The following is a 15,547-nucleotide window of genomic DNA, read 5'->3' as shown; positions in this document are numbered from 1 at the left end:
ATTCCTTCGCTAGAACAACAACAACAACAACCCAATAAAATCTCACTAGTGCGGTCTGGGGAGGGTAGTGTGTACCCAGATCTTACCCCTACCCCGAGGGAGTAGAGAGGTTGTTTCCGAAAGACCCTCGGCTTAAGAAGACGAAAAGAGACAATATATTAGTACCATCAACAGAAACCAAAGAAATAATAACAGCATCATAAAAGGCAGAAAATAGATGAAAACTCAAGCAATAACCAGTAAATAGACTCGGCACTATAAAACGAAATCACTAGAGAGACAAGAAAATAGTTATTCACTACTAAGATTTTACAAAGTACTTGTAAAATTTCAACCGCACCATTTATTTCAATACTCTTATTCAACATGAAAATACTACACCGGCAAATGAACAGTTAACCGCGCTGGTGATGCTTAGCCTTCTCGCCAGTTTTGTATACAGTTTCAACCACACTTACTGCTTTGTGGCTCTTGCAACCTAAAAGTCCGCCTGGACGGGTTTTCTGACCTTCTTTTCCAGCGGCGCACTTGGTATTGGTGTTTTTATTGGCTGCATTAATCCTTGAAGTAGTATTACCAGCAATGCTAATCCTCTTCTCATCATAATCAGAGATAACTGATGAGTAATCTGCAGCACTTGCTGTGATAACACTCCACTCAATACTGGCCTCACTTGGTGCATACTGAGTTGTAATTGGTGACATGCAGCCAGTTGGCACATAATTATCACCAGTAGTTTGTGAATTCATGTGTCCATATCCACTGCTGGATATATTCTCAATCTCGAATAAGTCAGAACTAGCATCGCTAGCCATGTCATCGCCAATTGTGCTGCTTCCAATGGTTGTAGTAGGCAGGTCTTGAACTTTAGGAATGGCATCCCAAGTTAACATGGAGAGTTTCCTCTCTAAATTCACTGATATGTCTCCTTTTCTCATTTTATCAGAGCCAAACACTTCAAGTGATTTTCTTTGCTCTTCGATGCTTGGATCTTGATCATCGACGTGTTTTTTGACTACGCTCAACTTCTCTCTCATGGAAGGGACAGAAGTTAATGCCAACTTACTTACTTTTCCATGTCCTATGGTTTCATCCACATAGACTGCTTTTTTGTCCAAACAAGGTCCTTGGCAACCGAAGCTAGCAAAAAATCTCCTTCCTGTCATCTTTTTATGCTTTGTTTGAGATCTACTTCTCTGAAGATTTTGTAACAGTGCACTTTGGCTATTAAAACTAGTTGCTTCAGAACAAATACTTGGAGTTCCTGTCCGGCAACTGGGTTTCAGGTGGGGCAGATCAACCATCCCTTTGTTCATCTGCCCCCCATACTTCACCCCAGTTGTAGGAACAACTCCATAATCCAGTTTCATGTTGAAATACTTATCAGCTCCGAATATGTTAAATTCCCCATCTTTGGACTTGGTTCTTTCTTGGTGTTTTCGAGTGCCCACAGAAGCCTGTTGAGGAAAAACAAATGCAATACTAGAATCTGGTACAGGGAGCCCTGTGGTCTTAAACGCAAAGTTATTATCTTCTTCAGCTTTGAGATAAGAAGAAAAAGACTCAACGCGAAGATTGGCAAGGTTATCTCGAGTGTTATCTGAGGATGGTTTAATAGTAGCTCTTACTGAACTCACAGAAAAGGCGGTATCAATTGGTGAAAAAACAGCAGGATAAGGATCTTCATAAGCGCCCCCTAGTTTGTGTATAAAGCTCTGATCTTCAGGGTTGCTGAGGTAACAAGAAAATGATTCTACGCGAAGGCTGGTTGAATTATCATCGGTTTCCATGGAGACAAAATGCTTTAGGTTTCTTTTGTCTGATGAAAAATTTAAAGAGAATTTGAGGCAGAAGCAACAATTGCTCTTATAAGTGTGGAAAGAGTTTTATGACAAGCTTTGAGACAGGAAGCAACAGAACAAATGTGACTCACAAAAAGAGCAGCTTACCAACAAACAAACGATGAAAGACAGCAAAGATTGGAAAGATCATAAGCTAATGTAAAATCGAAAGGAAATCATAGACATGCATCAAGTAGCAAAAGGAAAAAGGTTGTGAAAGCTATAGATCAAAATCCTGATTCAGTGATTTTGAGAGAAGCTATTGTTTTTCACTTGGTTTCTTTACAAGCAGCCCTATATAACTTGGCTCTTTCTTGGAGCCTATTGGGTTGTATAGCTTTAAGATGGTGGATCCTACATGTTTGGAGAAGCATAATATTTGAGAGTCTTGTCACTTCATTCGAAAATCTCACACGACATATAATATCTGATTTTACAGTACCTCTGAAGTTTTTGACTAATGATAAGATCTTCCATCTTTTGACATTAACAAATTGCAGTTTAAATGGTCAGTATATCAACAAGAAAGTATGGATATGGATCCATGTAAAATATGTAATAAATGTTAATGGGGTCTAGAAATTGGCTGCAGATAAAGAAGTGGCTCCAAAGAAAACTCAGAAAAACAAAAATAAAATTCCACCACTCATTCAAGTGAGCCCCAAAGTAGGACACCAGCATTAGCATCATAATAAATTCTGATAACTTGAAATTCTATTTCCTAATACTATATCTACTACCTTCATAATTTATGTAGTTCAATCATTTGGTTGCTCTTTGGCTGTATCAAGATTACAGGTTGATTGTACATTAATGTTTTCTTTTGTCTCCTGTTAGATATACGCCAAGGTGGCTAAGAAAGTACAGCAACAAACAATGGAAGAAAATATTGGAGCAGGTGCTTGCATCTGTATTCCTTTACTGAGTTGAATTGAATTTGAACACTCAATCGGCTACTAAGCTCCGTTATGCAGAGTACGGAAAAAGCTAGACCACATTGAAACTATTGTATGCAGCCTTACCTTGCACATCTGAAAGAGATTGTTTTAACGGCTTGATCCCGTGACTTTACTGGTGACACGGTAGTAAATCTTGCCGTTGCGTCAAGGCTCTCCCTCTAGGCAGCCACAGTAAGGATTTGATTGACTAATAAATCCCATGTGCTTTTATATTTTATTATCCCAAAGCGCGTCTTGGCATCATAGTATCCGATAAAGAAAAGATGAATTTGAGAATATCTAAAATTTTCATAACATCAAAAGAAATAACTTGATCTTTTACCATAAAAGTTCAATTTACTTGGCTGGAATTACAGGAAAATTGCTGAAAAGATATGATACAACCCATGAATGAACTAAAGAACTAATAGCAATAATGTTAATGATAATAAGCAACAATAAAAAGGAAGCCTTGTAAGAAAATAAACTAGCCATGAGTAACCTATTCATTTTCTGTTCTGCAACTGTCAAAATGGAAAATGAGAAATGGTTACCATGACAATTATCAGAGTTCTCTGCTTCATTCATCAATCTGAACTCCAGTGGTAAAAGAATAATATTAACTCTGGCAATGAACCAAATACTGCAGCATTAGCTGCTCTGCTATTATCTGCCAAAAATGCTGCTAAGCCAATGCTATTCACTCTGAGACAGTTGAGTTGTTATCCCCTACAACCCAGTATTTTTTAACAGCAAATAGCACCTTCTCAGAGATCAGAGGACCATCCTCATGATCCACCATTTTTATGTTCCACCTCATACCGGACGCAATTCTTTTCACTTGAGTGAGGACATCTACATGATCTCGCAATATGACTGCACCTTCTGGTCTAAGAATCCTATCCATCTCTAGTAAAATGTCTTCAGCATTACATCTGCATTGACATATGGCATAATTAGAAAGTTTAACAAGATCTAACTTGAAGCACGTATTGGTTGGGTGTTCTTTATTGAATTATCTCGCTGAAACTATTAGCAGTGACAGGTATGGATGGACATTGACTAATTATTTTCCCCCTTGTGTTCAAATTTTCAGATGAAACATAAAAATATGGCAAACATCTCCTTTCTATGTAGATGTTCCTCCTCACCCCATTATCACAGGAAGTTGGCTCCCCTGAAGACTAATTTCTCCACAAATTAAATGAAAAAGATCTAGCTTTACGTTACGTTACACTAAGGTGATCTGCACAAATAGAATCATTTTGCACCACTGTTTAAAATTTATTCCCATTTAAGAAATTTAAGAACAAATAGCTTTCGGGGCATAATGTTGATATACTAGTCTTGCCGGATTGGCAAAACTGACCTATTCATAAATTTTACCTTGTTCATACATGAATTAGTGTAAAGAATTATACCTTATTCATATATGAATTAGTGTAAAGAACTTACTTGTCTTTGTATAAGCTGAAAACTCCATTTCCATGAATAAGGTCATATGTGCGAGGATATGTAGAGAAGGCTTCACACCTGAATCCAAGGTCGGAAAGAAGGTTAACTAAGATATATAAAAGATACTTCTAGAGAAAGAACGTAAACTCAGATACTAGAAGGAGGGAGAGAAGGTTTAGTTTACAAATTTGTAATTTCAGCAATCACAAACTCAAGATGTGATGCACAATCTCCATATATTAGAAGTCGAAACTTAAGCTACTATATAGAGTTCAAGTACAAGGTGGGAGTACACTAGCCAAGAGAAGATGCAGGCCAGTCATGTTCTAAAAGACAAAAGAGAATGCTGATACATGCAAGCTGGTGACTGGGAATACTATCTTCGATGTGTATATGAAAGGGCATTATAATTGTATCCAGCAGCATTAAAGGTCAAAAACACACTAAAGGACCTAGATATTGCCAGAGTCCTAAAAGCTAACTCCAAAAGCTAACCATTGTAGGGAAGCAGTCATATAGGACCAGGGAAGCAGCAACTACTCAGTGGTAAAATAGTGGAAATTTGATGGCATGACAATTAACTGGTGGGAAAGAATGTAATGAGAAAGATCCAAAGGCAATTTATTTATCAGTATCGGAGTGAAAGATTCGAAGAGAGGAACGGAATAGAGGATTCATACAGCCAACCCAACTAGTTTGGTAGTGAGGAATTCCTTGACTGACTGAATTAAAAACTTTAACCTTGGGATAATCACATATATAGATGATGATGTGGTAGCTGCTTAATTGGACAATAATTTCTAAAAGTTCCATGCTGAGCGTTCTAATGCAATCCCAGCAAAATTAAGAAGGAAACAATCTTTCGTAAGAAATATAGCTTACAGCCAGAATGAATTATCAAACTTTTCACATGTTCGCTTTCCACAATCCACCATCAAAAAGAAAACTAAAAAATAGGTGGCAATGATGCTAGAGTGCAATGAGAAAAAAAAAAAAAGAGCTTCAGAAAGTTTACCAATCATGATATATTCCAATCAAGCCTCGTTCATATATAACTCCAAGAGTGTCTTGTTCAGCTATATTTGGAACAACATTCATGACCCATAACTTGGGTGATTCAAGTGCTGCAGCAAAACTTCCTAGGCCAGCATTCATATCCAGTATATTTCGATACCTCCCACTGTCGAGGATTTTATTAACTCTCTTATAAGAATTCACATGCTTTTTCCATAACTTGTTGTCCTCCTGGAATGACTCAACAGATAATCCAGGGACAAATCCACTTGCTATTCTCGGAGGAACAGTATTAAGTCTCTGTGGGAACGGCTTAAGTTCCCCACCAGCAACTTCGTCTGAATTAGTTGTCTGAGGATAAGGAGTTACACATGCCTCCATCTTCTTATACCTAAAACCCCCGAATATTGGTTGAATATCGAGTACTTAGAAGGGCAGTCAACAATCAAAAGATCAAATGTATCACTAAATCAACTTATTCAAACATAAACCTCAGATTGGTGGATATTCAAAATGTTAAGCACTTCAATGTTATAAAAAGTTTCTGTTTTCCATAGAACAATCATTCACCGGATATCTTTGTGGTTTCAACATCCTTCATTTAATTAATTACTCCACAATTACTGAAGCAGCAACATAAAACTATTCTTTGGCATGGAAAATTCAGACCAAAATTAGCAAGTCCTTGCAGGAATGGACGTAACGAATACAAGACATAGAACATGGCAACAAGAAGCAACATTCACATACATATATTACTGAAAACTAAATCTACATCACATTGCTTTACAACTCAAAGTCAATTGTGACGTAAAGAAAGTGACTAGAATCTTAAAGCTAGTACTTGAGACTTTATCTAATATGCATCAACAGAACAAGGAGGAAGAAAGAAGACAATCTCCATCACTTTGGCTATTTAGATATTTATAGAATAATATATTATAAGGTGCAAGAATTTACCAGACATTTTCTGCATTCGAGGATTCACATAGAGTTACACGAGAATCTCGTTCCCTGCAGTACTCATTGTTTACTCTTTTTCTCCATATGGCAATCTCACCTTTCTCATGCTTCTTTTCCCAGCAGAGAAGTTCAGCTATTTCTTCAATCTTTCTCTGTTCCTCCTCCAACTCCTCTTTGGGACGCTGCCACGCTTGATAATTACTCCGCCAGTTAATTGGAGGACCTGAAAGTACCCAGTAGCCCCCTGGTCTGAGCACTCGGTCGACTTCCATCATGTACTGTCCATCTGCAAAAAAGTAGAATTTTGTTAGGAAAGAAAGAAACAAACTGAAGTGAAAAATTAATCACTATAAGAAATCCCCAAAATACAAGCACCCAGTCATAATATCCTTGACTCTTTCCTGAGAAGATAGCTGCCCCAAGATTCCTTGCATATGTCAATTGTCCAGTTTTTGACCCACATTCTCAAAGAACTTATAACCTTTAACCTTTTAAATTAAATCCTGGATCATAGCTTGTGTACTAACTCTTTCTTATTAATGAAATCCTTTCTCCACCCAAAAAAACCCCAAACAAAACATCACATCGATACGAATACTGGTACAGATACTCCACGTTCAATTTGCTTGTTAGAGTTACCATTAACCAAATGAGAATTAAATATTGATTAAAAGGAAGAATATTATGGACACAAGGTAACCTTGGTTTTTCAAGATTAGCGAAACTTTTGAAAAGGATGATATTCAATACAGGATGTAATGAACAGTGAGCCGGTGATGTTATCCTGCAATTTGGTGACTAGTGCAAGAGAAGGAGCCATACATTAATACAAGCAGTACAAGGCACAAGGAAAGTCTGCAGAGGTACTGATCCTTACCATTTGCACCCCACGGAATCAAACAACGTGAACAATGAGCCATATCAAAAGCTCTAGATGGATATGGTAATTTTATGGTTCCAAGCACACCAATAACTGCGGGAACACCTCTTTCCAAAGCAAATTGAACTTGAGATTCATGCGAGTCCCTTGGTGCGAACGACATGGTTAGAACATTCTTCTTGAAAAGGTATGCACCCCAACTTGCAACCTAGGATGCCGCATGCCAAACATTACAAATTTCAAACTGGTACACAATCAAACACCAGCTTGACGGAAAACAGCAACAACATTAAAAATAACAGAAAAACAAAGAAACTAAACTATACAAAGTACCACATGTAGTCATGATCTTTAACTTGTATAAAAAAGTAAGGAATTCATGGAGCGAAACTACTAGATAGATAAAGCAATGGAAAATCTGAAGCAACGTATTATCCACAATGAGTGATATCTGGAACTTCAAAGCATTAAAGCCTAGTAAAAATTAATGCAGAATATTGTGGAAAGATTTGACTCACCCCACATCCGGTGTCCAATGCAGTTCGTACTGTACCATTGTCTATTGGGATCACAGAAGCAAGCTGTTCAATATATGCATCTGCTCCATTAGGGAACTGTGTACCACCACCTGGAAATCTAAACACATTGCCTTCATATTGGACCCAATTTTGCACTGCTTTCTCAACTGTTAAGCTTTTGTACGGTGCATTTGCAAAAGGTACATAGTCACGACTCTTTGGCCACGGAAAAGGAGTCACATATCCTTTTGGGGCTGGAATGAGACAATGCAGCTTCTCTTCCTCCGGAGGACAGTGTCTCTCCCTATAGTTCATATTTTCTCGAGGAAATGTCATTGCTCGCATTTGATCGTGACATGGTGTGTAATCAACATATTGCTCGGCACATGGCTCAATCTCCTTGATTTCTTGGTTAGGATCATCGAATGAGCTACTTTGATTCCCATGGTGTGTTTCATACTCCAAATTGGGGAGGATGCCGCAGTCCTCTGCCTTCTTTGTTATCTCAAGAGCTATGCTATCTCCCTTCCCGAAACCGCTTCTTTGCCACACTCCAAGAATATAGAAGAAACAACAAAGTCCAGCTACAATAAATAATGATGATAAAGGGCTTCTACTTCTGTTATCCCCTGGATTTCCTTTTGTTGCCATGGTCCACCTGGGTTTGATATTTCAGATTTCAGACTAATTTGGAAGCAACACTGAAGCATATAAAATGATGCTCAATGAATTATACTTAAATGAAAAAAAATCAATAATGATATAGAAGAAGCAAGAGGCATGAAGTTGACAATTCCCTACTATTAATGAAAATATTTTTCCATGACAAATATGATCAGGCAATTAAAAGTTTCCTGCTCACACTTTTACATTAGCATGTCCACCACCACCTGCAGGTTTCCTATTTCTTTTCTCTTCTTTTTTTTTTGGGGGATGAATAAGTTGTTCGGACTCGGGTGCGGCTATCCGATACGGGGACGAATCTGAGTATCGGATTCGGCAAAATCTAAATTTTAAGATTCGGGGGTGCGGATCCGGATATGGATACGGGTGCGGGAATTCGGCTAATAAAAAATAGAGCTATAAAAATATTATAAATTTTGAGATATATTCTGTGAAAAACTTAGATGAATATTGTAGAATATTCAATCTTTCATTCTCCAAGATGGACATTATTCTTCCATTCTCCTAAATCTGTTTTATTTTTGATTTTGAGAAATCAAAATCTCAATTTTTCTCCCAAATATGTCGATGGACTCCGGTCAAAGTGTCCGAAGTCAGTTGACCGAATCCAAGACGTATCCCGCTCCCGCTCCCGTCCCCGTCTCGTATTGGGACGGGGACGGCACCAAAATCGAAGAGTCCACGCAACTTAGGAATTTTTGTCAGCCCTCTCCCATTTCATGCTTCTTTCTTTTCTAGTAGAAGTACTTATTGTGTACAGAGAAGCTTGCATATACCCATCTCTATGACGATAGAATATAATACATACTCCCTCTGTTTCAATTTCGATAACACACTTTCCTTAAACTCCGTGCCAAGTCAAACTACCTCATCTAAATTAAAACAGAGGGAGTAATTAAAATTCCTCATCTTCCCTCAATAATTTTTGTAGGTCATCCTAAATGGGGATATAATGCAAAATGTAGATGCTATGTTGTGTCGAAACAGAAAATTATCCAAGCAACTTCATTTAAAAGTGACTTTCCTATGGATAAAAGGAGAAAAGGCACATGCTTTCCATCCCCAGTAGTATATTAATTGCTACCACGTTCTTCTTCTGGCTATTTTCCTTTTATCCTAGACATGCAATGCATAGTAGATGAATCCAGACAAAATTGGAATTGTTGTTTTGACTTCTCAACTTCAAGATCTCAACAAGACAAAGAAATTGAATCACATCAAACAAAGGCGTAAAATCTGAGGCTAATTGAATTAATAATACACGAATCTGAATACAGGAACCAACAAATATTCACTCAGTTCATATCCATCAAACTTCACAAATAAGCACTATATCTCCTATTGTCACCAATAGATAACACACACACACAAAAAGAAAGTGATCCAAGGAGAAGAAAATTAGTAGGAAGCACAAATCATTATAATGTTGCGCCTCTTAATATACTACATATATACCTTTAGAAAGAAAAAAAAAAACTTTAAATTTCCTATGCAAATACGTAGGTGGCGTAATCCGCATATAAATGCAAAAATATCTTACGAATCTCCAAAAAGCAGCAATGTTGCAGTTCCAATTTGATTAAATCATTGTGTCAACGAATATAAACACCCAGCTCTTTGTCAAAAAATAAATAACAAAAAATGCTGTTCTTTGTTTTGAATTTGGTTAAGGGCAGAGAGGGCTAGGAACGGGAAAGATAACACTTACGTCGGATTCTGAGAAGGACAATTGGACAAAACCAAATCCGATGGTTTCAATGATGGGGAGTGATTTTTGTCCTCCATAAACTAATTATGAAAGAAGGAAAAAAAAAAAAAAAACAAATTTCCCGCGAACCAGGGAATTCATGTTTCCATCTCAACCAATCATATCTTTCACTTATTTTTTTCTTAATTAAATCTAGGTAATTTATAACCCTTGGTAATAATATAATTTCTTCGTGTCCCCCATAATGAGAGGGTAAATGTTAAATAATCTAATTTTCATTGGGAATTCAAATTCTTGAAATAAAATTTAATATAGTTAGAAACTGCATTAAAATAATCTAGATCATAATATCTTATAATAAAACTTTTTGAAAATATTTTTGAAATTGCGGCAAGAAAAAATTATTTGACTTCTCAAGTAGCATCAGGTAGGGTACAAATTAATTAAATTATACCTCCTTTTCTATTATTATTATAATAAAAGTCAAGTCCCTTTCTTCTCATTTCTTCTACCTCGTGTCACTCCCAACTCTCCAAAGTCTTTATTTTTAGAAACACAGTATTTCATTTATTAGTTACACACTGCTTAAGGTGTAATAGCTAGTACAACCTGCTTAAACTGTCGCCTCTCATTGCACGGTTGATATCATGTGTTTGCAGTGATAAATTAAAGTATAGATAAGAAAAACTCTCAGATTGCAAATTAAACTACAAAATTTGACGAGCGCAAAACATACACTTAAATTATGCTCGCTAATCAAAGATAGTATAGTATAATATCGTATCCACATGGATTGGATTTAAACGATATTCTCGTAGTTTCTAACTTGATTGCTATCCAGGTGGATCAACAGTTGAGATTTATATGATTAATAATTAAAATTAACTAAAAATCTAAAGCTATTGACTAGTGACTATCGAGACAAGGAATAAGCAAATAAGGTTATCAGTGGGAGAATGTAGGGTTTTGATAGGATAGGTGCAAGATAATTGTTCCGGATCTAACTATAGATAATTCACTTCTAATGTTCAAGTGAGTCTCTCGAATTCACTCAATTATTGATTCAAACGTTCAACAGAAACTCCTCTCTCGATTAAGCCTTAACCTCACGAGCCGAACCAAATTAAGCACTATGAAGATACGCAAGAATGCATAGTGGATTTGTCTTTAGCAAAACCTCTTTCGATTATTCTCCTAACTAGGTTTAATCAATGATTCAACTAGCCTCTTTAGATTACTTAGAAGAATCTATGAACTCAACCAACAATATAATCCCAAGATATCACAAGTTATGCCTCCCTCGATTACATGAACTAGTGAATATAGATGCAACAATGAAATCGTCCAAAACGATTCAATACATAAAACTAGAGTTATAATCCACAAACAATCATCAATACACCAAATCCACCAAATCCTAAAGGGAACTTCTCCATAGGCATGGAGAAATTCATCACAAATATAATTAAAGCATAGGAAAGCATAGATTCGATCCAAACTCGGGTCTTGAGTGAAAAAGGAATGATGAAATCCTTGTGCTTGTGTTCTTCCAACTCTTACTTAGCTTCCTTGGGTCGAAAGTATGTCAAAAGTCCTCTCAAAAACGTGTTTCTAGTGTATTTATACCATGTAGGAACGAACCCGGACGAAACTACCCTCTTTGAGCCGAAGTAGAAAAACCTGCGGTTGAAGTAATGAAAAAATCCCCTATTTGTTTGATGAGAAATGCGAAACAAAAAAGAAAAAAAGGAAAAAAGGATCCCCCGTTGGAAATGAAATTATGCTCCCTGTCCCCCTTTTCACAGAAAATGGAGAGATGAATTGATATATTTATTGAATCCGTCGGGACTGACGGGGCTCACACTTCATACGTCGCACTGCGTAGCATTATTGCAATTTGCTCGGTTGTAAAATCTCAGTACAAAATTTTGTACTGATGCTATGCACTATGCCACGCATTAGTGTATTTTTCTGTCAGAACCCAAAAACTCCAAGTCTCTGAACTTCTCAAACTTCTGACGAAATTTTATACTAATGTCACGCTTTATGCGACGCACTAGTACTTTTTTTGCTCTAGCCCTTGCTCTTTCTTCCAACTTTCATGTGCAACGTCGGTTCGCGAGCCCCGGACACGATCCCGATTTAATTCCTTGGTTTTTACTCAGACGTCAAAGCTCCAATTATTCGATTTAGCTCCAGAACATCTTCTTAACTCGACATCATCTCCTACAAAGCATAAAACACACAATCAGTGCAAAACACTACAAATTAAAGTTCAAACACAAGTAAAGTGCAGTGAATAAGAGTGCAATAAGCAACTAAAATACGGGATTATAGCCTACCACCAACAACGGTGCGCTGACAGTCCACATAAGTTATAAATACTTATAATAGTGGAGTAAGTATTGCTTGAAAACATAAAGTTGCTCCAAAATCCTGCAAGTTGAAGCACGCCATTGGCCTTTTTCCATATTATTTGATAGTTTTCCCCGTCAATAGACAATGTATTGTGTAAAACGTTTGACTAATGACTACAATGGCTCATTAGGCCTTCGCTATTAGAAAAGGTTAATCGCGGACTTGGTTGAAAGTACAAGGTCCCCTGTCACTGCCAGAACTCAGCAGCATCCGAGCAACAACCTTCACAACTCAGATTAAGAGAAAATGCAAGAGAACAAAGCTAATTCTTCTAGGAAATGATAGCCCCTATTCAAAGAGAGTTGAACTTGCTCTCAAGATCAAAGGCATACCTTTCGAGCTTGTGCGAGAGGGACTTGAGCAACAAGAGTCCATTGCTTCTCCAACACAACCCAGTCCACAAAACGGTACCCATGTTGATTCACAACGGTAGAGCTGTTGTGGAATCACCTGTCATCATTGAATATATTGATAAAACTTGGAATCTCATACCTAAACTCTTGCAAGAAGATCCATATGAAAGAGCCAGAGTTACGTTTCTGGACTGGTTACATCCAACTGGTAAGATTATATAATCGTGTGTTTTTAACATTTGAATTTCAAGATTTTGTTAATTTGTGCTTTCCATATTTCAGTTGTTTGACATCATATCCAAGATCATGGTTACCCAGGAGGAAGCGTGTGAGGAACTGTGGGAGAGATTAGAAGTGCTGGAAGAAAGAATGAGAATTTTCTTGACTTAAGGGAATCGCAAAATCCGCAGGGAAGATCCAGGGGTTCTGGATATCATGATGGTTGCAACACTAAAGGATTTCAAGGCTCAAGAAAAGGTCCTTGGCCTGAAGATTCTGGACCCAGAAAAGAGTCCACTCATATACACCTGGGTGACAACCTTACTAGAGCAAGCTTTAGTGAAAGGTTTCATTTATCAAGCTTTTTAGGCATAGTCGAAGTGCCAAGTAACTAAGCACAGTATAGTTTTCAGATACAGCAAACCATCATTAAGTTGCCGAAGAAACCTCTGTCTCTAATTTCATTGCTCTAGATGGTATACTTTAGAAGAGAAACCCTGGTCCTAGATATTTGAATGGACCATTATAAATGTGTCAGGGCACATGACAAAATCACCATATGGTGCCACCTTTGTATTTAATCCATGGCCTCTAAAAATTACCCTTCTGAATCAGAGCATTATACCTTATTTCCTTTAACTTAATCAGAGTATTACACCAGCATGCAATGTTCATCCTCACAATATCAACAAACCCGGTTTTGGATTCACTTGCAACTAGGATCAATAAGCAATGTATACATTTGATCCTAGTTGCAGCTTCATGAACAACAAAAATCAAACAAGAGATAGACCCCCATTAACCGAGATCCAAGCACAATGACCTCCCAACATTCAGACAATGCTTACACATCTACTTGCTTTGGGCACATTTCTTTCACCATCAACTGAGTTGCTCATAATAAAGATTCAACTAGCAAGATGAAACCATTGTGTGATATATTAGGTATATTAAGACAAGATTGACAACTCAATTTATATAGAATGGGGAATGAAGTCGGATATATTCAACTAAAGCAAAATGCTCCTCAAAAGTTGCAGCAATCAGGTCAATTTGTAGTGCACAACTAGTAAACACTTGAATGTCAAAATTTCACCAAAATTTAAACTAAAGTCCCTCTAAACTCTCAGCTTAGTTCTTGGCCGCCAGCTTTTCTTTGGCTTTTTGGATCTTCAAAACCTTCTTCACAATTTTCTGCTCTTCCACCAAGAAAGCTCGAATAATCCTGCAAACCAACATTACACAGTTATAAGACAAAGGAGCATGAATTAGACAAATAATGGAAACGGACAAGCCAACAAAGACTACGAGAACAAACCTCTCCCTTACTGCACTTCCAGACAATACTCCACCATAGGGACGGTTCACAGTCCTCCTGTTCCTAGATAATCTGGATCTCTTATACTCAGTTGGTCTCAAGTGTGGAATCTGCAAGACAGCAAGGTTTGATGAATAGATTGCACCAAATGCTTGAAATAATTAACTAAGCTAAAAAAAACACCTAGACCAATGAACTACATGACAATAAGAGTTTAAATACCAAATACAAGGGCAAAGAGTATATAACCATAAGCGGGGCTGAAAAGCATCTAGGTAATACCTAACATCATTTCAATTATTCATTGAACGAAGCACCAGAAAAGCTAAAGTTGGCATTAGCAATTCTTATGATGCTTCAGTTTCTACTAAAGGGGATCTGTAAAAGAGAATATAATAAAAATTCAAATAAGAGATATATTTAAAATATCAAAGCCTGATTCTTCTTTCCTAATTCTAGAGACTAGAAGAAGCAATCTTGTCTGCGGCTTAATGAAAGAGCATTTTAGTCAGAGATGGGAGAATTCAAATAATACAAGCTGACTCTACTCACTCCAATAGCACAGTTTAAAGATAGCTATCTCAATATACAACATAACTATAATAATCTGACCGCAGAATCAGTATCTAGAGTTCACCTTGTATACAGGATTTACTACCAATAATAATTAAATTATTTACTTATTTAAAAAACTTCACCTCCACCATTTTAATAATGGTAAAAATGAAAAAATGAATCAGCATATGGTTATACAATACCAAGAGAGATGCTTTGGCCTCACTCTGAGTAAGAAACAGTAAACAGAAAAAAAGACCATATTGAAGACGACTAACCATAATTTTTCTCAAAAAGAAAAAAGACTAGCCATAATCAGGTATTTTAGAAACGTTTAAGATCTACATCTAGGATATCAGACAATGCAAAGTGGATCATGTACACTACACATCAGAACCAACACTAATTTCTAACAAAATTGTAAATGAAGCTCCAATCACAGAAACATGACCGAATTTATTGCTATGGAGCACTTAATGGTAGAAGTGCAGAACAGGAAATACATGGTGAAGAATATGCAGCAGAATGCAATTCTATTCCTAGAGGTATCAATAACTTAAACAAACATGATATATGCAAAGCACAGCTCTGGAAAATATACATACATACATATATATATATATATATATATATATATATATATATATATATATATATATATATATATATATATATATATATAT

At 36.8% G+C, this 15,547-nt stretch overlaps 4 protein-coding genes across 5 annotated transcripts in view; 1 reads left to right on the top strand and 3 right to left on the bottom strand.

Moving 5' to 3' along the window:
- Positions 1 to 214: 214 nt before the first annotated feature.
- On the bottom strand, positions 215 to 2,355 carry LOC109240586 (protein PHYTOCHROME KINASE SUBSTRATE 3-like). The gene has a single exon (XM_019407248.1). The coding sequence runs from the start codon at positions 1,788 to 1,790 to the stop codon at positions 396 to 398; it is 1,395 nt and encodes a 464-aa protein (XP_019262793.1). The 5' UTR covers positions 1,791 to 2,355; the 3' UTR covers positions 215 to 395.
- A 741-nt stretch (positions 2,356 to 3,096) lies between these two features.
- Positions 3,097 to 10,161, bottom strand: LOC109240584 (probable methyltransferase PMT2). 2 transcript variants are annotated; one of them, XM_019407246.1, is made up of 7 exons: positions 10,002 to 10,161; positions 7,610 to 8,267; positions 7,089 to 7,299; positions 6,209 to 6,497; positions 5,250 to 5,639; positions 4,235 to 4,312; positions 3,097 to 3,714 (listed from the first exon to the last, which is right to left on the bottom strand). In XM_019407246.1, exons 1-7 carry the CDS (start codon positions 10,076 to 10,078, stop codon positions 3,480 to 3,482), a joined length of 1,938 nt encoding a protein of 645 aa, XP_019262791.1. In that variant the 5' UTR covers positions 10,079 to 10,161; the 3' UTR covers positions 3,097 to 3,479. The 2 variants fall into 2 exon arrangements, with proteins under 2 accessions (XP_019262791.1, XP_019262792.1); XM_019407247.1 differs by lacking the exon at positions 10,002 to 10,161 and adding an exon at positions 9,834 to 9,995.
- A 2,536-nt stretch (positions 10,162 to 12,697) lies between these two features.
- Positions 12,698 to 13,360, top strand: LOC109240577 (glutathione S-transferase U9-like). The gene is made up of 2 exons (XM_019407237.1): positions 12,698 to 12,980; positions 13,164 to 13,360. The coding sequence occupies exons 1-2, from the start codon at positions 12,698 to 12,700 to the stop codon at positions 13,358 to 13,360; spliced, it is 480 nt and encodes a 159-aa protein (XP_019262782.1).
- A 577-nt stretch (positions 13,361 to 13,937) lies between these two features.
- Positions 13,938 to 15,547, bottom strand: part of LOC109240583 (60S ribosomal protein L34-like) — a 2,172-nt gene continuing 562 nt past the window's right edge. Inside the window, exons 3-4 of the mRNA XM_019407245.1 lie at positions 14,310 to 14,419; positions 13,938 to 14,216 (exon numbers count right to left, since the gene is read on the bottom strand). Of these exons, the coding sequence (XP_019262790.1) occupies positions 14,123 to 14,216; positions 14,310 to 14,419 (204 nt within the window). The 3' untranslated portion in view covers positions 13,938 to 14,122. The remainder of the gene's footprint in view (positions 14,217 to 14,309; positions 14,420 to 15,547) is intronic.

The sequence above is a fragment of the Nicotiana attenuata genome, unplaced genomic scaffold, assembly GCF_001879085.1.
Source record: "Nicotiana attenuata strain UT unplaced genomic scaffold, NIATTr2, whole genome shotgun sequence".
In the NCBI taxonomy this organism is placed as follows: Eukaryota; Viridiplantae; Streptophyta; class Magnoliopsida; order Solanales; family Solanaceae; genus Nicotiana; species Nicotiana attenuata.
This window is presented reverse-complemented; position numbering and strand designations above follow the sequence as displayed.

Coding starts and splice junctions, on each gene's coding strand:
- LOC109240586 (XM_019407248.1), bottom strand. CDS start 1,790: ATGGAAACCGATGATAATTCAACCAGCCTTCGCGTAGAATCATTTTCT.
- LOC109240584 (XM_019407246.1), bottom strand. CDS start 10,078: ATGGAGGACAAAAATCACTCCCCATCATTGAAACCATCGGATTTGGTT. Junction 6,498..7,088: donor GATTCCGTGGGGTGCAAATG/GTAAGGATCAGT, acceptor ACTTTTTTGCAG/ATGGACAGTACATGATGGAA. Junction 3,715..4,234: donor TTCAGCTTATACAAAGACAA/GTAAGTTCTTTA, acceptor ATGTCAATGCAG/ATGTAATGCTGAAGACATTT.
- LOC109240577 (XM_019407237.1), top strand. CDS start 12,698: ATGATAGCCCCTATTCAAAGAGAGTTGAACTTGCTCTCAAGATCAAAG. Junction 12,981..13,163: donor GGACTGGTTACATCCAACTG/GTAAGATTATAT, acceptor TCTTGACTTAAG/GGAATCGCAAAATCCGCAGG.